The following is a 25,991-nucleotide window of genomic DNA, read 5'->3' on the forward strand; positions in this document are numbered from 1 at the left end:
CTGTAATATATTTCTTATATATTCAGAAATATACTATTTTGTTGAATTTCATCACTGAACACTGCATAAATGAAAACAGAAACAATTATCCTTTAAAATAACTAGCAAAATGGAACAAATGACACCTACAATAATATGGTCTTTTGCCAAAGAGCACATCTTTGATTTCCCACAAAAGAAAAAAAGCAAAAGATTTCTCTATTTTAATTTATAAGTAACTTTTTTTTAAATAATGGGAAATATTCAAAGAAGCCAAACAGAGAAATACATTCAGTGTGTACTGTGAATAAAAAACAAAATCCTCCAAGAAAGATCATTCTGAAATATTAATATTTTAGATTCATAATTACATAATTAGGCAAAAATTTATACAAAAAAAAAACCAACAGGGAAATCATCATTATCACATGGTAACAACTTCTGTTCCAAACAATAAGATAAATTATAAAAAGGAAAACAGGCATAAGAATAAAATAGAATCCCCAAATTTATAATCACTAAATGCCTTTATTATTTTGAGAGGTTTTCAAAAATAAAATCTCCTAAACAATGGGGATGAAGGTGCATTTGTGTGTGCTAAACTAAAACTGAGCATTTCAAACCACTCATTTTCTGGATGATTTCTCAAATACACTACTGTCTAAACAAAAGGTTGTTTTAGACTAAAAAAAAAATGCCACGTTTGAGGGTGTTAGTATGTTTGTCCTCTGTGTAATTTCTAAAATTTGAGCCTTAATTTTAAGATCAAAATCATTCAGAAGCAAAAGTAAAATAACAAAGTAACTTTTTTAAAAGTGCACCAAAACTTTTAGTCTCAATTATTTCACCTCCAACAACTTGAAAAGTATCTTCCTCTTTTTATTTATAAAATGCTAGTTAATATGTTGAATTGTAGATATTTAAGAATTGCACCGAGAATTGCTGCAATTCTCCTAGTAGTGTCATTTTAATACTAACCACCTTCACAAAGAACTAAACAGTATTCTCCATATTTCAACTATTTTACTGTTTGTTGCTTTAGAGGTGTCTTACAATTCTGAAGTCATGATGATGTCTGTCTTCAAAAAATGCTTTACAATTGCATCTATAGGAAGTTTTAGCATTGAGATGGTTTTCCATGTTATTGACACAGGAATTAGTAACTTTTTCTTGAGTAATATTTGAATACCCGAACTCCAAATTTACACTCATTTTCTTATCTAGAAAGAAACTAATGCAATGGGCCAAAAAGAGAGTTATCTCAACTATTTAAAAAGTAGATTTTAATAGGACACACACACACACACACACATTTATTTATAGTTTCAAATTAAAAGTTTTTGGTCTCTAGTGTCATTTCAATTTTAAAGTCTCCAAAAATCCACAATTAAAAAGGCAAAAAAGAACAAAATGTTTTTAAAACATATCCCAAGTATCTAAAACAATTTCCTGCTAATGTTCAACAATGATAATGTAGTAAAAAATGTTTCTATTTAGTGAAATAAAGACACAACAAATTTTAGGGAAATAATCTGTTTTGTTAAAAAACTACACTGCTGAATTACAGGTACACCCTAGTCTTTTGGTAATGCCTAAATTATATAAAAACAAAAAAAAGTAAAAATGCAACTTCAAGTTATAAAGAACACACTGAAATGACAAAATAAACTTAATGAACAGTATAATCAGGGCTAGGCCTAAAGTGTGTATATTTTTAAAATAAGTAAGTTGCCATATTTGTAATGGTAACAGCTACACAATATTTTTAAATACCAGTTAAAGTAGCTGCTGTAATAAAAATTGGAGTTACTCGCCTTGTAATACCAATCCTGAAATTTTTTGCAGCAGTCATCACTGCAGAAATCTCTCACAACACCATCAAGTTCTTTAGTTGCTCCCTTCTTACACAGCTGAGAACAATAGTTGCAAGTAACACATCTCAATCCTAAACGTCTTGCAAAATCCTGTTTGTACAATAATTTGCAACCTGAAAAATATAAAGTTTAAATATTAAGACAAAAAAAAAAGAACAACTGTTCAGCTGAGACAGATCTTCTAGGTCAAACAGATTCTTTCTATCCTGAACAAAACTGTAAACCTACTGTAATCAACACCAATCTGTAAAAACTGGAACAGAATATGGAATATTATATAATTATATGTTACATATTATATATTATCTAACATGTGGGTTCAAATAATTAACATTTTAAGACATTAACATCTAGTAAAGTCTCAGAACTATTTTATTTGCTCTATTTAAATAGAATCTTGCTTAAGCATCAGAGTAAGCACACCACAAATGGGAATTTTAGAGAAATGAAACAATGTAGACTACTGAAAGGCTCTGAGCAAATTTATAGAAATGTTCAGCTAAGTTGACATTTTAGCCAAATTTTCAAACTTACCTCTCTTACATGGACCCTTAGGGACATAAAGTGGTTTACGGTCTTGTCCAGAGAAAATACTTTGTTATCTATTCCTTTTATAAAATGTTTTTATTTACTATATAAATTCGTTATTTTAAGTATGTTTACATATTGATCAATCTTATTTATTCCCTATAATATCTCTATAAAGATTAAGTAATTTTCCATATTTCCATTCATACTGTGCCACTTAAGTAGAATGCCTTTCACTCATATGTATCTACTGAAATCCTATCCTAACTTTAATAAGGAGCTCAAAATTACACCTCCACCACAAACTGCCCACATCAACCTCTTTTAAATGATCTTTCCTATCTATAAACATGAAGTGCAACTGTTTTCTATATAATTTATTTGGCAATCATTTTTGTAATGCCTATGACTTCTTTTCTGTTATCTTGAACGAGATTTAAAAACATTTTAAAAATTTACCTTTATTAGCTTTATCTAACTAGACGTTGATGATAGTACTAGGTAGTATGTGTTTTATTTCTGACAGGTTCCAGCAGAGAACTAGGTATAGTAACAGAAAGCAAAAAATATGTCATTTAACAGGAAAAAAAGATCCTTTTTAACCTGTTATTAAATCCTTCTAAATTTATAAATTTCTCCAATTGAAAATTATGTTCTTAAATGTCAATTGCCCATTTGCTAATTGTCTACATTTTAGTAAAGTCCATATAACCTAAATGTACAATATCACTGACATGTGAGCGATCAACATCAATATGTTCTTATGAATCATTAAGACTGAGATTGTACAAAAACCGAAGTGTAAAAAGACAAATTAATTCTGTATCAGTCTTTTCAATGAAACATTTTAAGATCTGTTATTTTTCCTTATAGGCTTTGCTCTTAAATAACAGTAAAAATGGTTACCTTCAATTCCAGGTGAAATGCGTAAAATTAAACTTAGATAGGAATGCCTTGTTTTATAAGCAGTACCCTCTTACAGACATGAGTCTATATTACATATGAAAAGTATAAATGAAGGCACTAGTTTAATGGACTTATAAATCTTCCGATTTTGCTGTCATTCCCTACTGTTGGCATTTAGGACTTTCCAAACTTCCTTTTGCCCCAAACTAGCAGTAGAAATCCATGTAAAAACTAGATCTAAGGAAAACTTTTAAAACCTCAATAAAAAGTAACAGATGAAGATTCCATGCCCTGGGAAAGAACAGAAAGTGAAAAGCCAACTTAGAACAAGAATGTGACGTTCTGGAGAATAGGAGTAATAATAAGAGGCCCAAACCCACAGCTACAACCCTAGTTCCTATCTCTGAAGTAGATTTAGAACTTGAGTTTACTTCTAACTGGGTGCAGTGGTGTGTGCCTGTAATCCCAGCTAATCCTCCAGAGGCTGAGGTGGGAAGATCACTTAAGCCCAGGAGTTCAAGACCAGCCTGGGCAATATAGTGAGACCTCATCTCAAAAAAATAAATAAATAAATAAATAATCATTTGAACTTGAGTTCATTTCTATAATCTGCTGCCTGGCACCAGAACAGCAAAAAGGAGGTAGATGAGAGGAAAGGAAATTTTTCAATATACTGTAACAGAACCCAGTGTTTCCCTGGCATCCTAAATTGAACACCAAAAAGTAGCTTCCCATTGTAGCATGTGATTTTCTTTCGGGAACATTATATTGCAAACCTCTGTAGGCTAGGCAGTAAACGCTGGGCAGGGAAAATGAAGCTAATGGACAACAATTCTAATCCACTTGGAAAACCAACTTTCAGACCAGAATGTGTAGATATAACATGGTATCATAATGCTTTTATTTTATTCTAAAACTTTCTTGTAATGGAATAAGAAATTACCAAATTTTTAGAGATAAAACATCTTAAGACCCAGAGGTCTACAAATACATACAAAATAACAAAGCAAGTCAGCAGAAAAGTGAACTCAATTTTTTTGTTCAGTGACATTAAAATTGTGAGGCTACTCTTGACATATGTAGTTACATATTTTTAAAATATTTCGGCAAAAAAACATTAAATATCAATAAAAGTTATCAACACTGTATATACACTTGCCTTCACTACAGAAAGGTCTCTTAACGCCAGAGAAATTTACTGTTTCATGAAGAGTCTTCTCCTCTTGACAGTATTCGCAATATGTAACTATGCAGTGCAACTTCTTATAGTCATCTGAACAAGTTTTGCTGCAGAACTGATGCACTTTGTTCTAAATGCACAATAGGAACCTTGGTAAGTATATGACAACCACCTCAAGAATAGTTTAAGAAATAAACAATCCACTTTTACAGAAACAAAGTTAAACCATTCACCAATTTCGTGTTACGAGCCTTGGGGATACATTTCCCATAGGACACAGACAACTAGTTTAACCAATTCACTGCTAAATTTAAAAATAGCTCCACAAAATCCAATACCATTAACTACTCCTAAATTACTCAGTTAAAGGGTAAAAATATCACTAAAACAAGATGGCAATCTGGTGCTGCTAATAGGATTGAAGGAATGGGAAGAAGAAAATGAAGATACAACACAGGTAAGCTACAAAAAGATGAGAATTATGACACTAATAACATTTTCAACCAAAAAGAAATATTCTTTGTTGAGGATAGGCAAGTAGGCTCAGTCATATTCCTGTAACACCTTGATAATAACAGATGTATCACAGGTAAAGTATCCTATTTGGTGCCATCACACAGGATGCTGCTAAACTTAAGACAGAGTTATTTCCCTTGAATGGAATATGGTTTGTTATTATTTGGTTATTTACCTTGCCCCCAAACCCAAACTAGCCAGAGCTACTTTTCAAATATCCACCCAAGCAGTTACGAACATGCTAAAACGTAAGGGAGGTAGCTTTTCTGCCCTGTTATTATGGAAGATACAGAATAAGTCTAAACCATCTACTTAATACTTAGCAAAGATACCTGAAGACAAAAATAAGGAAGGTGAAAGAGTCTAGGAAACAATTCAAGTAGTAAGGCGATCATTAGTAGAAAGTTGCCCTGTTATGACTATATAACTTAAAAGAGGAAGAAGGCAACAAAGAAGCCACACTGCCAAGCATGGAGAGAGAAGCAAGAGGTCCCACAATTCCCAATCTCCTAAGGGACAAGCTCAACTCTCACTCAGCATGACAGCTGTCTTTTAGCTGCTTCCAACATTTAACCTCTGTGTAAATAAAAGCAACACAACAACACAACTACAGAAGTGGGTAGCACTGACATGGACATGGTGGAAAGGATCTCACTTTCATCTAGTATTAAATCAAAATTTAATTTATGCAGGATCTTCATTTCCTATATGATACTGTTCTTTGTGCTTGCTAATGGATTTCTTTCCTCATTTCCAAATCATTCCTTTATCTCTTATAAGGCCTTCAACATTCTTACTGTTGTTACTTAAAGAGTATCAGTCACTGAAAACATCACTAGACAATGACGATCTTAAAGACAGCACCAAACAAAATAATAAACTAAAAAAAATTTTCCAGTCACTACACTGTTAAAATAATGAAATTTCAGATTTCCAAAGTATGTTGGAATCACGTAATAAAGATCTGGGTACCACCTTTTGCCTAAGACTTAGATACTGAGTGACTTGCCAATAGTTGCTAATAAATTTCGTCTCAAAAACAGTCTGTTGCTAGTACTACATCTTGTATACCATTTTATTACATACTCCATGCCCTACCTCCCTGACCTACCGCTCCTAAAAAAAATGAAAAGAAAGAACGGCCAAAGGTGTACACTGCTCAAGAAAGCAATGGCCAGCCAGGGCTGCTTTGTCCACCTGGCCATCTCTTACCCCTCATGGAAACAAAAGTCAACAATCAGAGTTGTTGCTAATGGCAAAAAGACATGACGAAGTAAATTAGTAAACTAGTGAAGGTAATAGTGATAAGAAAGGGCAGACAAACTTGTATTAGGATTCACAGGCCTCTCTTCTTTTATTAAAACACAATTATAAAATGTTAAATAACAACATAGTATATAACTAACAAATTCTGATTTTTACAGGTACTGGGTAACACAAGATATTATAGTTCAGATATTATTTTTAAGGACAGGGAGAAAAATAATGTACAGATAGTCGCTCCAGGTATGTAGCTAAACAAAGTGACATTCTGTACACTATTATGAGCATAATATACCCTGAATACGACTTCAACAGTTTTTCTTTGACCTAAAAAGAAAGAAATCCTCTGTTGGTTCCACTCCCACATAAGAGAGCAAATAATCCAATCACCACAAAATCTGAAAAACCAAGAAATAGGTTTCCAGATGGAAATATCATAGTTATACTAGACATTCACTTTAGCACTAGACAATATACATTATAAAATATGACTTGCCTCCCATTCCAGGATTTCTGGTTTTGAACAAAAGGAATTTTTGCAGTAGTTGCATTTCAGCTGAATATCACTTGGCGCTACAAACTGGCCATTTGGAGATGACTGCATACTTAGAGCCTAAAACAAAGAATAGAATACACTGAGCCTGATATGCATTTTAGAGTTTCTATTTATGATCATTGTCAAATATCCACTATGTCCAGAAAGTAATATATACCTTGCTTAAAATTTTTTCAGCATATAAAACTACATTTCTGAATTTTATCTTTAAAAATTATACTAGTATACAAAGTTAGTTTTATGACATTGAAAATGAACTTATTTTTTACCACAGGATTACTGCCATTTACCTAAAATAAGAAAATAATATGAAAAAGAAAAAAATCATACAGTTTAACAATAATTTGTTCACTTAAAGAAAATGTAAGCAAATAGTGAGGTTATTTGCTCAAGTTCTAAACTAGCAAATAAAAGATTAAAAAAAAAAAAAAAACCCAGCTTCTATTGCTCTCTCCAATAACCATCAAATGTCTACTTTACAAATAATCTGTCCAACTAACTGCATTATTGCTATAAATTTCATCCCAAGTCTAGCAGTAAGATCAGCCTACGTTACTTTTAAAAATTGACCATTTCTTCTACAAAGTTAGGGGGAAAAAGATGTACAGATTGGTCTTTGTTTTAAAGTTAGAACAATCTGTAGAATAAGATAGGGATATAAGTATACATGAACTTTAAAAGTTTTTCTTTCTAATTCCTGAGTGCTAAGTACACAGGTATTTAATTATCATTCTTTTTAACCGTATTACACATTATAAATAAGTATATAATCTTCTGAATGTATGAAATAGTTAATTATATATTTAAGGTAAGTGAAGGAGGAAAGAAATTTTTATTATTTTTAAAACTTCTGCATACACTGTACAACACAAACTTTGTGAAAAAAATAAAACATGCAGATTTAAGACTATTCAGGTGAATAAATTTTTTAAATAAAAACCATCATTACCCTACAGTTTCCAAAAAATTGAGCCTCATTAAACCATTCTTCCCAAACAAATGAAATACATTATAGTCTGAATGTCTGTGTTACCCCCAAATTCATATGTTGAAATCCTAGGCCCCAAAGTGATGTTAGCAAGAGGCGGGGCTCCCAGATCCACCCTCACGATCTAACTAGTGCCCTTATAAAAAAGGCCTGAGAGAGCTTGTTTGCCTCTTCCACCATGTGAGGACATGGTGAGGGGGTACCACCAGACAATGAATCTGCCAAAGCCTTATGTTGGACTTCCCAGCCTCCAGAACTATGAGAAATAAATTTCTGTTTATAAGCTACCCAGTCTAAAGTATGTTGTTACAGCAGCCTGAATAGACTAGCATAGTACACTATCCTATTATCTTAACTTTTAAAAGGAAAAACATCTAATAAAGACATACAGTTCAAAATATATGGTTTACTTTGAGATGAAGAAAAAGGACAAAAATGTTGCTTTTCTGCCAACTTTGTATTATTTATATGCAGACAGAGTGATGAGGCTGCCTGTAGCCTTATCCAGATGCATTTCTCAAAATTAAGAGTCTAAATTAAGTACAGTTGGCCCTATGTGTCCATGGATTCAACCAAGGATCAAAAATTTTTTAAAAATTAAAAAAAAAAAAGATGGTTGTGTCTGTATGAACATGGGGAGTCCTTTTTTTCTTTTACCCTTGTCATCATCCCTTAGCAATAGAATATAGCAACTATTTACATAGCATTTACATTGTATTAGAGGTTATCTAGAAATGATTTAAGTATATGGGAAGATATGCACAGGTTATGCAACTGCTATCCATTTTACAACAGGGACATAGGCATCGTGGATTTCTATAGATATGGGAGGTCCTAAAACCAATCTTCCATGGATCCTGAGGGACAATTGTATTTCTTAAAAATATACAATGTATATATATACAGAAGGTCTTACCAGTAATGGGCAAAACAAGTTTCAATTAAATTAAAATGGTACTTAAAAAATTTTCAATTATCAATTCAATTTACCCAACAACATCAAAAAGGAATAAATTTCAAGATCTGACAAACAGCATGCCATAGACACTACCCTTCTCTCTTCTAATTAATCATTATTCCTTAATTTCTCGTTTAAGAAAAGCCAACAAGGCAGAAGCAATATTTATCACTGTAAGGATGTATAATGGCTATGATCCCAACTGCTAAAAATTTAGTCTTGAATGTGGTTTATCATCTGAACTTGGTGAGGATACAACTAATAACAAAAATGACATTCACTTGGTTGAATTTTAAGCCTCTATCTAAATGCTAGTAAGTGTTATAGTAACTATTATAACATACTTTAGAGACTATGTTTTCAGTTCAAATAAATTAACATAAGAGCACAGTACCTGGAACAAAGCAGAATTGTTGGATGAATTAATTCATGAAGCATGGCTTTATGCACGGGTTTGAACCTTTGGGTAATACCCTGAAATTTTCACACACAACAAGTAAACCTAATCGTACCGCCTAACTAATACTTGAATCCCCTCTAAACTATTCCTTCTTAGTGATCAACTATGTTAAGTGTGAACACTTCCAGTAATCTATTTTCTGAGATTATCCATGCTCCAAATTTGAAGAGGTATGTCAGAAAGTTCTTTACATTTACCAAAATGGAAAGTATCTCCCTGAAACTGATATTGTGTTAAATTAAAGCCCACTATAAGAAGTCTAATCCCCTCTTTACATGGCCCATTTCTAACATACGAAGAAAGCATGTATTCTTATCACTTCCAGGCTAAATATACCTACATCCTTCATCCATTTTTCATAGAGTTCCCCTTAAGGGTCACATTCAAAAAAATTTTTTTGGAGACAGGGTCCCACTAGGTTGCTCAGTCTAGTCTCACTCAAACTCCTGGGCTCAAGCAATCTTCCTGCCTCAGGTTCTTGAGTAGCTAGGATGACAGGCACAAGCCAAAGCACCCAGCTAAGATTTATAATTTATTCAAACCATCTAATAAAAAAAATACTACACATTAGGCACTGAGCTCAACTATATTAAAATTTATTTTCCTTCAAAAATCTATATCACAGTAACAATTAAAATGTCAATTAGATTATTTGTGCTAAAAGTAGAGAGCTGATACACCCAGGCATTCTGTGACTCTAGAATCTCCACCCTCCAATTTGACCCTCAACAAACTCTGTAAAAATTAACCGATAAGATAAAGGTAGAGCATATTACACTTTATTTTCTATATGTATTTTATTGGGAACAGGGGTAATTGAAAATAAATAACAAACCTGAAATTTAGCCACACAACTGGAATTGCAAAAGTTATACAGTTTTCCATCAGGCATTGTGGCTTGGTATTGAGGTAAAGAGTTTCGCTTACAAAAATGGCAAATAATTCCCAAACCTAGGAGGAAAAAGGTATATATCTGATTTCATTACAAGGTAATAAGTTTAAAAAAAATCTTAACTGCTGAGGTTATTTTTTAAAATAACCTTCTGTAAACTATTCTTTTATTATCTGCACCTTAAATAGACAAGATTATTTGTACCTTAAAAAATGCTGTCAAAAAAGAAGACTGGTATTGTCCCTAAAACATACCTGATTACATCAAAAAAATCTCAGTTTTAGATAATTTTTTTGGATGGAACAACAATTTTAGCTAAGAACACAAATATAGAAAGAACTTCAAAAAACTAAAAGTAGTACAGAATGATCAAAATAATTACAACAGTTTGCAGTAAGAAAGTTTAGTGTGGTAATAAAAATTTTAAAATAAAAGCAGTTAAAAACAAGGATAAGAGCAAAGTTAAAGGAGTAGTTGCTTGTGCAAAAGGTAATTGTGTTGTAAAGTTTAACTTTTCAAATACCTGAAACTTACTTTGTGATTTTGCATATTTTGTCTTGTGACTGTTCATACAAGCAGTTGAACAATATGGCTCCATATATCCGTTAGGACCTATACACTGAGTCATATCAAAAAACCTGCACTGTGTTCGGCAACCAGTGCAAGTTGTCAGTTTTCCATATTTCTAAAATATGAAACATAAAAAGATAACTTTAAAAATCACAACTTAACTAGAAAAAAATTATCATATTTTTCATTACACTATTTGTCTCTGCAAACAATTGTCTGTTAATCCCTAAACAGGATTAGTCAGAAGTCTGGATGCCAACTCTTAACTACAACAACTGCTAAATTCGGTTCAAAAAAGTAATGACCATCAGCTAAGTCAACTTCAAAAATAACTCTATTTTTCTCTGTTAGCTTCATTGAACAGAAACCCTACATATAGTTAAGTAAGAATTCAAAATCTAGGAAAGGCACAGTATTTTTTGTTTACAATGAGACCACACTTCTTTGTCATTTGGCAGAAGAAATTAAATGGAGCTATGAAATATAAGCCTCAATAATCAAGATTTGATCAAAAGTACATCAAAGGAAGAGTTTAAAGACTTTAAATACTATTTCCATTGAGCTGCTATTGTTCCAAGCACTTTTTAGATCTTCTCTTAATAAATGATTTACTACCTATCTGCTACATTTAAACCTCATTTGACCACAATAAAATACAAATTTTTTTTTTAATTCAAAAAATGTTTAAACTACATTGAAAATGATTTTTGGTTATTAACTAAAGTTAGTAATTAGTCAATAGACAATAATCTTCCTGCCACAAGTGAATACAGTCATGTACCGTATGACGATGTTTCAAAGATGGACCACATATATAATGGTAGATACATAAGGAAATAATACCATATTTTAACTGTACCTTTTCTATGTTTAGATATGTATAGATACACAAATACTTACCATTGTGTTTTAACTGCCTACAGTATTCAGAATAGTACCTTGCTGCACAGATTTGTAGCCTAAGGGGAACAGGCCATACCATACGGCCTACGTGTGTAGTAGGCTACACCATCCAGGTTTGTGTAAGCACACCCTATGATGTTTGCACAATGATGAAATCGCCTACCGATGCATTTCTCAGAATATATCCCCGTCATTAAGTGATGCATGACTGTATTTGCCAACAATGAGGTAATTCAAAGAAATGAGATAAAGACCAAGGAGGGGAGAGGGCGCTTTAAAAATTACAAGGACAAAAGCAGTAGCACTGAAATATGAACAGTCTTGCAAAAATACAATTCAGATGAACTGGTATGTTTATATTAAAAAATTTACCTGATAGTCATAATTAGAAATCAACCATAAGGAAAAGCAAGCCTTCAAGTGCAACTTGTTTTCTGATCCTCTTTCTGAGTGGTTATAGAACTTCTTGTCTTAAGTTAAACCAAATATCACAAATCATGTTACAAAATAATTGTATCTATCTTTCTACCTGAAGTTGCAATGATTTAACTCCATCTTCATACCCAGGAGAATGTAGTACAATATGAAAATATAAGAAAGCCTCAAAGTGTTCCATGGATGGCTGAATAACAGATGTCAGGGAAGATGACAATCAGGCCAAAAATAACACATGAAATGGATAAACTGCATGGGAAAATTTCACAAACATCACAGGATTTCAGAAAATGAAGGTAATAAACTGAAGGTAAAAATAACCAAAAGGAAAAAAAAAAATACAACCAACATCAAAAAAAGAAAACAACTTTCTCAGTTTCCAATAAATAGAACAACCATGAGAAAACATAGCTGTTTATGTGCCAGGAATGTATGTAATATTCACTCTTATACTATAAAAAAAAAATGCATGCTGCCTATTACTCATTTACCCAAATGTAGCCTAAAGGAAACCCTAGATTTTACTCTTCAAAGTGGAAACCAACTCATTCTTCATCTCTACTAGGCCCCCAAAAGAAGTACTTATCAACGGCAAAAGAATGATAACAAGGAACAAATAAAAATGGCTGCAAATATTGCATCTAATTACAACTTTTCCAATGGTACAAGGACAATAGAGGAGAATATTCTAATTTTTTGTGTTCCTGAGATCTATTTGATGACTTAAATTGTCATACTAGAAAAAGGACAAAAGAAAGCAGATCAATAATAGAAGATAAAAGAATGTTTAAAACCTAAAAATACAGTGCAAATTAGTAATATTAAAAAACATCCACGACATCTGCCACCGTGTTGCAGGGTTAGAGAAAAAAATAAACCAGCTCACACTAGATGTATGTATGAGAACACCAGGTATCAGCACCTATAAAGAATTCTTTTACCAATATAAATGAAGCCTAAACATCTACCCAAACCTTGGATTTGATTTTAATCATAAACATTCAAGTTGACAAAGTGAGTCTTATCACTTGGATGTGATTCTGACACTGATTTTATTGGCAGAATGATTAAATAATTATTAACAGTTTTAAGACATCAAGTAAACAAGGAGCTAGGCAACTGGTCCACACTGACAAGTACTTTTACCTGAAGAGAATGAGAAAGTACTATCAGAAAGACAGAATCATTAGTATTGAGATTATTTCAACACCACCACTTTCATAGCTACCACTGCTTCAAAAACCAAAGGACCCATTTAAAGAAAGAGTATTAGCAAAAAAGGAGATATAATTTCATGCCATGTTTGCTCAGCTTCAAATGTATTAAAAATAATCTTTTAAATAATTTCATGCTATGTTTGCTCAGCTTCAAATGTATTAAAAATAATCTTTTAGGCCAGGCAGAGTGGCTCACGCCTGTAATCCTAGCCCTCTGGGAGGCCGAGGCGGGTGGATCGCTCGAGGTCAGGAGTTCAAGACCAACCTGAGCGAGACCCCGTCTCTACTAAAAATAGAAATAAAAAAATTATCTGGACAACTAAAAATATATATAGAAAAAATTAGCCAGGCATGGTGGCGCATGCCTGTAGTCCCAGCTACCTGGGAGGCTGAGGCAGTAGGATCGCTTAAGCTCAGGAGTTTGAGGTTGCTGTGAGCTAGGCTGACACCACGGCACTCACTCTAGCCCGGGCGACAAAGTGAGACTCTGTCTCAAAAAAAAAAAATAATAATAATAATAATAATCTTTTAAATTTCATACAAACTTTCAATGCATCCTATAAATTTGCATTTAATGATATAAATGAAAAAAAATTAAATGGAACAAATTCAGAATTTAAATATTCTCTTTTTAGGCATGGGGGAAAATAAGCCTACATACAACTGTGGTAAAAAAGAATAAGACAGAACTGATTGAAATAAGATGTTGGTAAGGTAAAAGGTAGGTATGATGGGGAGTTTATGGCAAATTGGTTCATTTTCAGTCTACCAATTTAAAAGATGTACCTTATATTTTAGTTTTAACCAATTTCACATGAATATCAAAATTAACCTTCACATGATTTTATGCATTTAACACATTAACTGCCATGTGCATTGTATTTAACTCACTCTAGTTTTGAGCCTGGGGCCTCGTGAAGCATATATAATTCACAGGTCTCTTGACCTTGGGAGCAGCATGGTGCACAGGCAACTCACGCTGCCATGCTGTATCATACATGTTACATGTTGGGTGGCCCCCTGGGCAAAACCCTGCAGTTGGCTCGTGAAAATCTTACTCGTTGATGTTCTTATTGTTACAATTAATGTTGACAATTTAATTCTAAAAATGTGGATTCAATGAATAGAAATCAATAAATTTCATTTTTCTATTTATATTTACCTTTAAATTACACTTAAGCCTCACAAGTGAAGAAAAACACTTTACCTCTATGAACCACTTTTCAAGTTTTCACATTACTTTTTACATTACTAATTTTCAAGTTTTCATATTACTTTTTCATTGATGTATGTTTTAGGAAAAAGCATTCTACACAAAAGTACACATTACATTTGCTGCATTTCCATGCTGTCTGTTTACATCTTTTCATGGCATATTCACGTCCTTTCTCAGCTTGTGTTTTTTCATAACACACAGTACATCTTCTTCTGGCAGAGCCCATGTTCACAAGGGAACAAGTCACAGATGGTGAGGGAAGGGACGGCACCGCAGTAGATGTTTCATCTGTCTGGAGCAGTTTTAGGCAAACTTGTTCTTTGAATTTTGTGATCGAGATCTTCTTTTTGTTCACAACTCTGTAGAGAACGAGTGAGTTCACCAAAGCTGATCCTGTGATTAGCTCTATTGCTAATTTTCTGAACCACTTTATGCCACGTCTCAAAGAACATGAATATGACTTCAGCTGATCTGAGAGGTCAATGAACGCCTTCGAATTATTATAATCTACAATCATATGTGGTTTTTCTACAACACCTTTTCTTGTTTCAACCACTTTAGTGTCTTCGCCATGCATAGTACTCAGCATCAGTACATCTCTTTTATCCTTCCATTTGAGGACGACGACTCCTGTGTCACTTTCTCGAGCAATTACTTCGTTCTTGTTCAGCTTCGCCTTCACTACATCTGGCGGGTTTAGCTTCCTGTTACTTCTTAGTGTGCCCACCAGATACGTAGAGCGCTCAAGGAGTTGATGAGCAAGGTGGATGCTGGTGTAGTAGTTGTCAGTGTATAAAACATGTCCACTATCTAGTAAACCTTCTATCAGCTTCATGACAACTGAGGATGAAACAGGAATGCCAGATCTTGCTTCCTTCCCACAATAAATTTTCACATTCCAGGTGTAACCATCTTTTAGACAAAGTTTGAAAAGTTTTATTCCAAATTTATGGCACTTGTTTTTTACGTACTGTATGAAACTCAAACGTCCACGAAATGGCACCATTGTTTCCTCAATACATATTTCCTTATCTGGAACTACAGCAACCTGAAACCTTTCAAGAAGACGATCAAGAAGTGGCTGGATCTTGAAGAGACGGTCACCAGGAGGACATTCTTCATTGTTAGAGAAATGCCACATTCTCAGAAGCATTTCAAAGCGGTTACGTGATATAAGCTTTTTCACTGAATTGTCATACAAAATATTTTTTGACCAATAGTCCGGAAGTCTTGGCTTCTTGCTAAGGCCCATCCAAAACAATACTCCCAAAAACCGCTCCATTTCTTGAGAAGTAACATCATACCACTTTTTTAGCCGGGAGTGGGGTTTGACATTACCCTTTTGTAAAGTCTGACTTGCGTAGATATTAGTTTCCTTTACCATGTAGTCAATAACATCATCTGTTATGAAGAATTTGAAAAAATCATAAGGTGTTTTTTCATGGAGATTTACCGCAACTTCGGTTGGAACACCAGGGTTACTTTCAACGAAGTCAAAAATCTTCATGTTACTTCCTGACACTGGACCCCAGGTCAGAGAACTTACACTAGTCACTACAGGTTCTTCAGAAACATCTGATGGCGAATCACTCTCACTGAAATCGGCCACAACTGCTTTGACTGTTTCAGTAATAGATTTTGAACAACCTTCCCCACTGGAAAGATCTGTATGTAATGTTCTTCTTCTAGTTTTTCTTGGTGGGCTGCAACTGCTATCAGAACTGTCCCCACTATCTCCACTAGGACGGCACTCCTCTGAATCATCACTAAATAGATCAACATCTTCATCACTCATGTCCAAAACTTCGTTCACCATTTCCTCCAACAATTCCTTACGCTCATTTTCTCTAGACATTTTCTCCTGAGAACGAAAAACGCAAAATAAACTTATGTGATGATCACAGCTCTGGTCACAGAAGCTACACTAAAGTAGAACTGGTGGATAGGCGGGAAGGTCCATAGCAGCCTGCGCGCTGTGAAACCTCTGCTCATTTCGCTGTCAATCGGGACGTCTCCCCCACCTCCTGTCGCCCTGCTCCAGCCGCCCGCCCAGCACACCACGCATGCTGGACTGTGTTCTCCAATTACCATAACTTCCAATTGCGCATTTTCCCTTGAATGTTTGCCTGGCAGCTCTTTGAACGAAATCAATGACAGTATGCGGCGACGTGACATTGTTGCAAATACTTAGGGGATATGGTTCAGAGGTCGTCATCCAGGACCATCCAAGGTCCACTCCAGACACAACTAAATACTTGTAGAATGACCAAAAGACTCAATTCTCAGAAACAAATTCAATAAGTATGTCATGAGTCACATACAACTCACGTGGCATGCGGTGTATAAATTGATTCAAGTGCCGCGTGAGTTAAACATAACCCACACACAGAAAACAATAAAAAATAACAAATTTTTCATTAAGTTAGAAAGGATCATTTTGTTTTCAAAGTTTTTATTCTATTTTCATAATAAAACACTGTGGCCCCAAGGAAAAATTTCTTTTTCTAGTGTGGCAGTCAATGTGTTAATAACATTCTGAGAATGGTCTGTCCATATACACTAAAAAAGTCCAAAGCACGGAAATAGCAAAGAACTCTGATTAGAGGAAGTAGTAATCAAACTTCAATAATGATACATATTGTGCTATTTAAGATTAAGAGATAAATTCAATTAAAAATTATAGTTCATTTATTCAATAAAACCCTGAAATCATCTCTTTATGCTGCAAGATCTGTTTGTATAAAGAAAAAAAGGTCTAAAAATTATTCACCGTTGTGTTTTAGTTTCTTCACTACTGTATCACTTACAATTTTTCTTTTAACACAAATATTCTACTTTTGTAGTTAAAAAAAAATTTGATTGACAATGGATGCTAAAAATAGTGGGTAAAAAGTTTTCTGAAGAGGATATTTATATAGTATCCTATATATACCACCCAATAAAAAAAATTACAGATACAGAGGAAAAAAATAGCAACTTTACCTTAGAGAAACCTGACATTCACTTAACAAAGTTAACATACATTAATGGGACAAAAGAGACACCAAGTATCTCCTGATGTGCACAAAGGACACAATATCACTTATTAGGTATTCATGCCAAAAATGCCTTACCACAATCTAATCTTGAAAAAATACTAAACAAACACAAATTGCGTGGCACTCTAGAAAATGGTCTACATTCAAAAATGTCAAGGTCACAAAAGACAAAGAAAGACTTTGATTACCACTTCCTCTAACTAGGGTTCTTTGCTATTTCCATCTAGATTAAAGCAGAGGGGTCTTCCACTCCTAACCAACAGAGACTACATTTAGCCTTTAACAACTAGAAACTAGACAAAAGATATCAAATAATCGCTTTCAAACTTTGTACACAAGGCAGTACAAGACTGTACACCTAAGAAAAGGAAATAAATCAAGTGAGCTCTACTGCCACCAAAGCTTATTTCCTGGAGGCAACTGCAGGGAAGGGGAAGCTAACAGAGCCTATCAGTTTCACTAAGTTGAGGAAACAGATGGAATTCAGGGCAGCTAGGATTTGGGAAGCTGAGTACTGATGAGGGAACTGCACAAAAAAGAGCTCTGAGTATCTACAGAGAGGTATGCATAAAATAAGTCTTTGGCTGAAAACTGATCTATGCATATGTGAGAAGAAACCGCCTGAGGCCAGAGAAAGAAGCACAAACTCATAAGAAAGCATTAGGCCAAACAATTCATGAAGTACACACAGGCCAGGAGTACTCTGTGTTGCTACGTGTTCAAGAGTGAGAAAATCTTAAAATACAGGGAGATTCAGGTAGAGTAGTCAGAAGGTATCACACTACAGTAGTGGAGATAAACGAGCCCTGGACTAGTCTGCCCTATCAAAGGCTATTTAAAAAGCTTAAAAGCAAGCCTAATAGGGATCCAAATAAAAATAATTCCAAGTAATCTGACAGCATGCCAGAACAAAGTGCAACAACAAAATCCAGTAACCAACAAAGCAAAATTCACAATATTCAAAATCAAGTAAAAAATTACCAGGCATTTTGCAAAACAGCATGAAAATATGACCCATTACCAAGAAGGAAAAAAGAAATTCAAACTGTAAAAACAAACCTAGATGACAGAAACGAAAATAGCAGGCAAAGATATTAAAAGAACTATCACAAATATTCTGATCTATTCAAAAACTAGTAGAGGAAAACATGAATATAGTTTAAGGAATGTATGATATAAAAACACTTAATCAGGCACAGTGGCATGTGCTTATAACCAGCTACTCAGGAGGCTGAGGCAGATCACTTGAGCCCAGGAGTTCAAGACCAGCCTGGGGAACATGGCAAGAACTCATCTCAAGGAAAAAAAAAAAATCCTCAAATGAAACTTTTATAGATTAAAAAAATAGAACATCTGAGATGAAAAATACACTGTATGATATTTACAGTTGATCAATGAACTCAGAAACTCTCCCAAATGGCGCACAGAAGGAAAAAAAAGACTGAGGGAAAAAAACAATAAATAGAATCTCAGTGACTGTTGGACAATAGCAGGAAGTCTAATACATCTGAAATTGGGGTCTCAGAAGAAGAGAGGGAAAGGACTAAAAAAATATTTAAAGAAATAATGCCTATGATCCTGAATTGGACAAGAAACAAGAAATCATGTTTTAATTTGCTATGAGGGACATAAATGGAAAAAATTTGAATAAGAGCCATACATTAACCTGATAACAACAGTTTACAGATGTAAACACCCTTATATAGATTCACAGTACTACAGTTAAAATTATTCCTTATTGCACACATTTATTATCCATATACTAATTTATTCATCTGTATTAACAAGACTATAAACAGAAATTTTTTCAAAAAAAAAGATTTTTGGTTGTTTTTTTAACCTTTCAGTTTGGCACAAAAGACAGGGATTTTTATATCCCATAATTAAATGCCTACTGTATACAAGGTACTATGTACTAAAAAATTATATCCGAAATTAGTTTTCTAAGATTATAAATATCTGAAGGCAAATGAGCATATCACAAGAAAATACATGTGAAATTCAATAAAATTAGAAAATCTATGTCTTGGAGACAAAGAAAATATTCACCATCTGATATATTTTAAATTCAGAAAATTTAATACAGTTCAAAATGCACAAGACCTTTGAGGTACATATTAAAGATTGTAGCAATGCTTGAAAATGTAAAGGCCTTAAATCCCACCTATATTCCTGCTTACCTCAGGCTGCATTAAGAAAGAGTCCTGCATATGATCTCGAACCTCCTTCAGGAAGCTTGGGTGGCTACCTACCTAAAAAAAAAGATTTAAAAAGACTTTAATAAATACACATAAAGAAAGCCTGCTAGACTGAAAGGTAAATAAGCAATATATAAAAGCTGCTTCTCAATTATGTTTTGTGATTTACAGATTCATTCCTACTTTTCAAAATGCCTGTCATGTTCCCACTGCTTTTCCCCAACTTAACACAAGAATATCAAATAATTTTAATTACCCTAGAAAAAATGATATGAAATAATATAATAATGAGGTAAGGAATTAAACATAGACACTTAGATTTGACTCACCTCTAATTAAGAAAAAGCACTTATGTCTCTTAGATGGCTTAGTGAGTTCTAAGATCTCTTTAAAACCCATTAAACTAACACTAATAATGAAATTTCAAAGCTTCCTAAATTAAGTGACTTGGAGATTACACCATCGGCAAAATGGGTTGTTTGGGAAATTCTTTTTAAAGCACATATAACATCTTCCAGCATGTAATACAAATTTACATCCTTACTCCTTGCAGAAAAGTTTTAAAAGGTATGCTTCCTGCTTTCTGTGAAAGTCAAAACACTATGCAAGAAGAGGAAAACTACTGAAAGGCAAGGGGTAAGCATTATATACTCTCCACTAACAGGATCCAGGTTGTTTATTATATGAGTATACTCCAGAAACTAATTGAGCAATGAGGATACAGATAAACAACAAAAGCAGCCAAGTTAAATGTTAGAGACAAAGGTCAAAGTAGGGGAAATAAAGATCACACATCAATTTTAGTTCCCAGGCTGCAGAAAAAGAAAACATTCACTAGAACATCTCATGTAGTGATCTCCGAACATGTCTGATTGGGTCTCTTTATCAGTAAAACGGTATGCATGCGATCCTACTTATTTACTAATGAATTAAGAACATATAGTATGTGAATTATAAACATATGCAAATAATTTTAAAGAATGAAAGATGAATCACTATTTTAAATTAACTTTTATTTAATGAGTACAAAGAACATTTTCTGTTTTCTATATCCACTATAGTAGAATCATTTGGTATCACTGGAGCCTATGTGGGGTGCAGTAACAAGAAACTCCTACTCCCCTAAGTCAGGGTGGTATTAGCCAAAGCCCAAAAAGGAGCCAGAACTCCCACAACACACAGCAATAACAAGGAGCTCCTCCTCCTTCCATGGGCGCACAAAGGCTGGACTTCTATTTTTACCTGGTGATAATGAAGTATAGGCTTCCTTCCTCTTACGAGAACAGTGCCAAATGAAGCCAGCTAAAACAAAAGTTTACAGAGCCTCATAACATAATATCTAAGATGTTCAAATTTCAATTAAAAAAAAATCACTTATAACAAAACCAGGAAAATTACAATTTAAATAAAAAGGACAATCAATAGATGCCAATACCGAAATAACAGAAAAGTTAGAATTCTGACAAAGACTTTAAAGCAGTCTTCATAAAATGCTCCAAGAACCAACACAAATGCAATTAAAAACAAATTAAAAAATGGAAAATCTCAGCAAAGAAACAGAAGATACAAAGAAGAATCAAAGGAAAATCCATGATAGATTAACAAAAACTACCCAATCCAAACAACAAAGAGAAAACAGACTTCGGGGCAGGGAGCGAGGGGACAGCACTTCAGGGATCTGTAGGACTGTAACAAAAAAATGTAACATTCGTGTCATTGGAGTCCCAGAGGACAGGGCTAGAAAAATCCTCAAAGAAATACTGTCTGAAATGTCTCAAGTTAGGCAAAAGACATAAATCTACAGATAGAAGGTTAGCAAAACCTAGAAAGGATAAGGCCAAGTAGGAAACTAGAACTTCTACCCCACCAGGCAGTAGTAGGATACCTTACCACCAACCACCACTCCCCAGTCCCACCCCCACCCCCCACTGAACTAGTAGAAAGTCAGAACCTTTACCAACAACTACCAGTAAAGACTAAAATTGAAATTATAGAGATTATAAAGTCTGAGGAGCATAATGGAAAAGAGAAAGAATGAAGAGTGAGGAAAAGCCTAAGGGGCCTGTGGGACAAGATCAAATAGACCAATAGGCACTCTATGAGAGTTCCAGAACGAGAAAAGGGCAGAAAGATTATTTGAAAAAAACGGCTGAAAACTTCCCAAATTTGATAAATTGTCACAAATCTACAACTATAATAAGCACAAAAGATTACAAGTAGGATAAACTCAAAGAGAAATACAATAACACACATTATAAACAAAATGTTGAAAGACAAAAAGAGAATTTTGAAAGAAGAGAGAAATGACTCTGCACAAGAAATCCTCAAAAAGACTGACCACCAATTTCACAAAAGAAACCATGGAGGTCAAAAAGCAGAGAGATACCATTTAAAATGTTGAAAGAACAAAAGCTTTCAAACAAGAATACTATATCCAGCAAAATCATCATTCAAAAACAAAGGAGAACTAAAGAGATACTCAAATAAATGAAGGCTGGAGGAGTTTGTTATCAGTAGACCTACTCTACAAGAAATGCTAAAGGGAGTCAAAGCTTTTTATTGAAATGAAAGGACACCTGACTCTATCTTTAATAAACATATGGACAAATAGAAAACACAGTATTATTATATTTTGGGGTTTGTAAGTCCACTTTTTATTTCCTACATGATTTTAAAGACAAATACAAAAAAATTTTATCTATCTATGTTAGTAGAAATACAATGTTAAAGATGTAATTTATGATAACACAGGAGGCAGAGATATATAAGAGCAGAGTTTTTAAAAGTTAATTTATCGATTCACATTAGATTGAATTGTAGGGTGTTAAATGTAATGTCCCCATGGTAACCACAAATATCTAAAAATTATACACATAGGAAATGAGATGGGAATCAAAATAGTTCACTACAATCAACTAAATGCAAAAGAAGGTAATAATGGAGAAAATGAGTTACAAAAATAAGACATACAGAAAACAATTAGAAAAATGGCAGAAATAAATCCTTCCCTATCAGTATGTATGTATTTATTTAAGAGACAGGGTCTTGCTCTATCACCCAAGCTGGAGTAGAGTGGCACGATCATAGCTTACTGTACCTTAAACTCCTGGGCTCAAGCAATCCTCCCCACTCTACACATCATCACATCGGCTATTAATTCTCTAAATGTAAATGGATTAAATCTAATCAAGATGCAGAGATTGGTAGAATAGAAAAAATATTCCAATTTTATGATGTCTACAACAGACTCACTTTACATGTAAAGATGCAAATAGGTCAAAAGTAAAAGTATGGAAAAAGATATTCAATGCAAATAGTAACTAAAGGAGAGCTAGAGTTGCTATACTAAGCAACTTAAAGGCAAAAAGAGCCTTAGGTCAAAAACTGATAGAGACAAAGAAAAGCAATACATACTAAACAAAGGGGCAATTTATCAAGAAGACACAACAATTATAAAAATATGTGTACCAAATATCAAAGCCCCCAAATACACTAAGCAAACATTGACATGAGAAGGGAGAAATAAACAATAATTGAAGGTAGAAACAGAAAATTCTACTATAATAGTTGGAGATTTCAATATACCATTTTCAATAGTGGATAGACCATATAGAGAGAATTTCAATTAAGTAAAGTCAGATCTTGAACAAAACTATAAAACAATTAGAGCTCACAGACATATATAAAGTACACAACAAAAGCAGAATAAACTTTCTTCTTTAGTGTACATGGAACATTCTCCATGTTAGGCCACAAAAAGTCTCAATAAATCTATGAAGATTAAAATCACACAGAGTATATTTCCCATCACAATGAAGTGAAACTAGAAATTTGTAACAGAAGGAAAACTAGAAAATTCACAAATATGGGGATATTAAACTACACACTCTTAAACAACATGGCTCTAAGAAGAAACCACAGGAAAATTTAAAAATACTTGGAAATGAATGAAAACCAAAAAAACTACCAAAAGTTATGGGATACAGAACAAGCAGTAATCAGAGCAAAATTTACAATTATAATTACCTATGTTATAAAAGAAGAAAGATCTCAAATCAATAACCTAACTTCATACTACCTTGAGAAAAGAGAAAAGAACACCAAACCAAAGCCAGCGGGAGAAAGGATATAATAAAGATTAAAGCAGAGAAAAATAAAATGGAACAGAAAAACAACAGAGAGAAGTAACAAAACCAAAAGTTGATCATTTAAAAACATCCAGAAAATAGAAAATCCTTTAGCTAACAAAAGACACAAAGAACAAAATACAGAAGCAGGAACATTACTACTGACATTTCTGAAATAAAAAGTATTACAAGAAAATGCTATGAACAATTGTACACCAACAAATCAGAAAACCGTCCTAGATGAAATGGACAAATTGCTAAAAACAAACAAACCACCAAAATTCAAAAAAGAAACAGAAAATGTCAACGGACCTAAAACAAGAGATTGAATCAGTCATCAAAAACCTCCCAACAAACAAAGGCCAAGATCAGATGCCTTCACTGGTAAATTCTACCAAACATTTAAAGAATTGACACCAATTCTTCCAAAAATCAGAAGAGGCAACAACACGTCTGATTCCATTCCATGAGGCCAGCATTACCTTCATTCCAAAGACAAAGTATCAAAAGAAGGAGAATTAGAGATCAGAATCCCTTATAAACAGGGTCAGGTACTGCAGCTCACACCTGTAATCCTAGCACTTTGAGAGGCCGAGGTGGGAGGATAGTCTGAGGTCAGGAGTTCAAGGTCAACATGAACAAAGAGATCACATCTCTATAAAAAATAGAAACATTAGCCATGCGTGGTGGCATGCATCTGTAGTCCCAGCTACTCGAGAGGCTGAGGCAGGAGGATAACTTGAGCCCAGGAGTTTGATGTTGCAGTGAGCTATGATCATGCCACTGCCCTCATGCCTAGGCAACAAAGTGAATCAGAATCCCTTATAAACACGTGCAAAAATCCTCAACAATGTACTACTAAACCGAATTCAACAACGTATTAAAAGGACTATACACCACGATCAATTTATCTCAATAATGGAAGGGTGATTCACTATAAAGAAATCAATCAATATATTATACCACATTAATAGAACAAAGGAAACCACATGATCATCTCAATGCAGAAAAAACATTTGATAAAATTCAACACCTTTTTATGACTTAAAAAAAACCCACTAAATAAATTAGGCACACAAGGAAACTACCACAAAATAATAAAGGCCATACATGAACAACCCATAGCTAACATCATACTTGATCTTAAAAGACAGAAAGCTTTTGCTCTAAGATCAGGAAACAAGACAAAGAAGCCCACTTCCACCACACTTCTTTTTTTAAGAAACGGGGTCTTGCTCTGTCACCCGGACTACAGTACATTGTTGTGATCATAGCTCACTGTAACCTCAAATTCCTAGGCTCAAGCAATCCTCCCACCTCAGCCTCCCCAAGCAGCTAGGAATACAAGCATACACCACCATACCCAGCCAATTTTTAAAAGTTTTTTGTAAAGATGGGGTCTCACTATGCCCAGACTGACCATTTCTAGTCAACATAGTATTGAAAGTTATAGCCAGAACAATTAGAAGGAAAAGGAAATAAAATGTATCCAAATTAAAAAAAAAGAAGTAAAACTACCTCTACTCTCAGATGATAGAGAAAATCCCAAGGAATTCACAATAAAGGTACCAGAGCTAATAAACAAATTCAGCAAAGTTGCAGAGTGCAAGATCAATGCAAAAAAATCAGTTGTATTTGTAAACACTAGCAATGTACAATCTGAAAAAGAAATAAAGTAAGTCCATTAACAATAGCATCTGAAAGAATAAACATCTAAGAATAAATATAACCAAAGAGGTGAAGACTCATACACTGAAAATCACAAAAGACTGCTGAAAAAAAAATTAAAGAGCACCTAAATAAATGAAAAGACATCCCATGTTCACAGATAGGAAGACTTAATATTGCTAAGGTACCAATACCATCCAAAATAATCTACGGATTCAATATAATCTCTGTCAAAATTCCAAACACCAAACTCTTCTACAGAAATGGAAAAGCCAATCCTCAAACTCACGTAAAATTGGAATTGGTCCAGAATATACAAACAATCTTGCAAAACAACATAAGTTGGAAGACTCACATTTCCTGATTTCAAAACTTATTACAAAGATACAGTAATCAAAATGGTGTGGTACGTACATAAGAACAGACATAAAGACTAATGAAACACAAAATTGAGAGAAATCCACAAATCTCTGGCCAATTAATATTTGACAAATGTTCCAAGTCCATCCCATGAAGAAA

The 25,991-nt window shown here is 33.8% G+C and overlaps 1 protein-coding gene across 5 annotated transcripts in view; it reads right to left on the reverse strand.

Annotated features, from left to right (window-relative positions):
• The window catches only part of ZMYM2 (zinc finger MYM-type containing 2), a 108,448-nt gene that overhangs the window by 37,189 nt on the left and 45,268 nt on the right, over positions 1-25,991 (reverse strand). For 4 of the 5 annotated variants that reach the window (XR_006739025.1, XM_045567693.1, XM_045567692.1 and 1 more), the window contains 6 exons: positions 19,660-19,731; positions 10,635-10,785; positions 10,044-10,159; positions 6,743-6,859; positions 4,447-4,597; positions 1,794-1,966 (listed from right to left, as the gene is read on the reverse strand). Coding sequence is in view for 4 of the 5 variants with exons in the window: in XM_045567693.1 (XP_045423649.1) it covers positions 1,794-1,966; positions 4,447-4,597; positions 6,743-6,859; positions 10,044-10,159; positions 10,635-10,785; positions 19,660-19,731 (780 nt within the window). In the remaining variant the exon portion in view is untranslated. Of the gene's footprint in view, positions 1-1,793; positions 1,967-4,446; positions 4,598-6,742; positions 6,860-10,043; positions 10,160-10,634; positions 10,786-14,435; positions 16,303-19,659; positions 19,732-25,991 lie in introns of those variants that run through there. The other variant, XM_045567695.1, reaches the window with a different exon arrangement.

This window comes from Lemur catta, chromosome 13 (genome assembly GCF_020740605.2).
Source record: "Lemur catta isolate mLemCat1 chromosome 13, mLemCat1.pri, whole genome shotgun sequence".
NCBI lineage: Eukaryota > Metazoa > Chordata > Mammalia > Primates > Lemuridae > Lemur > Lemur catta.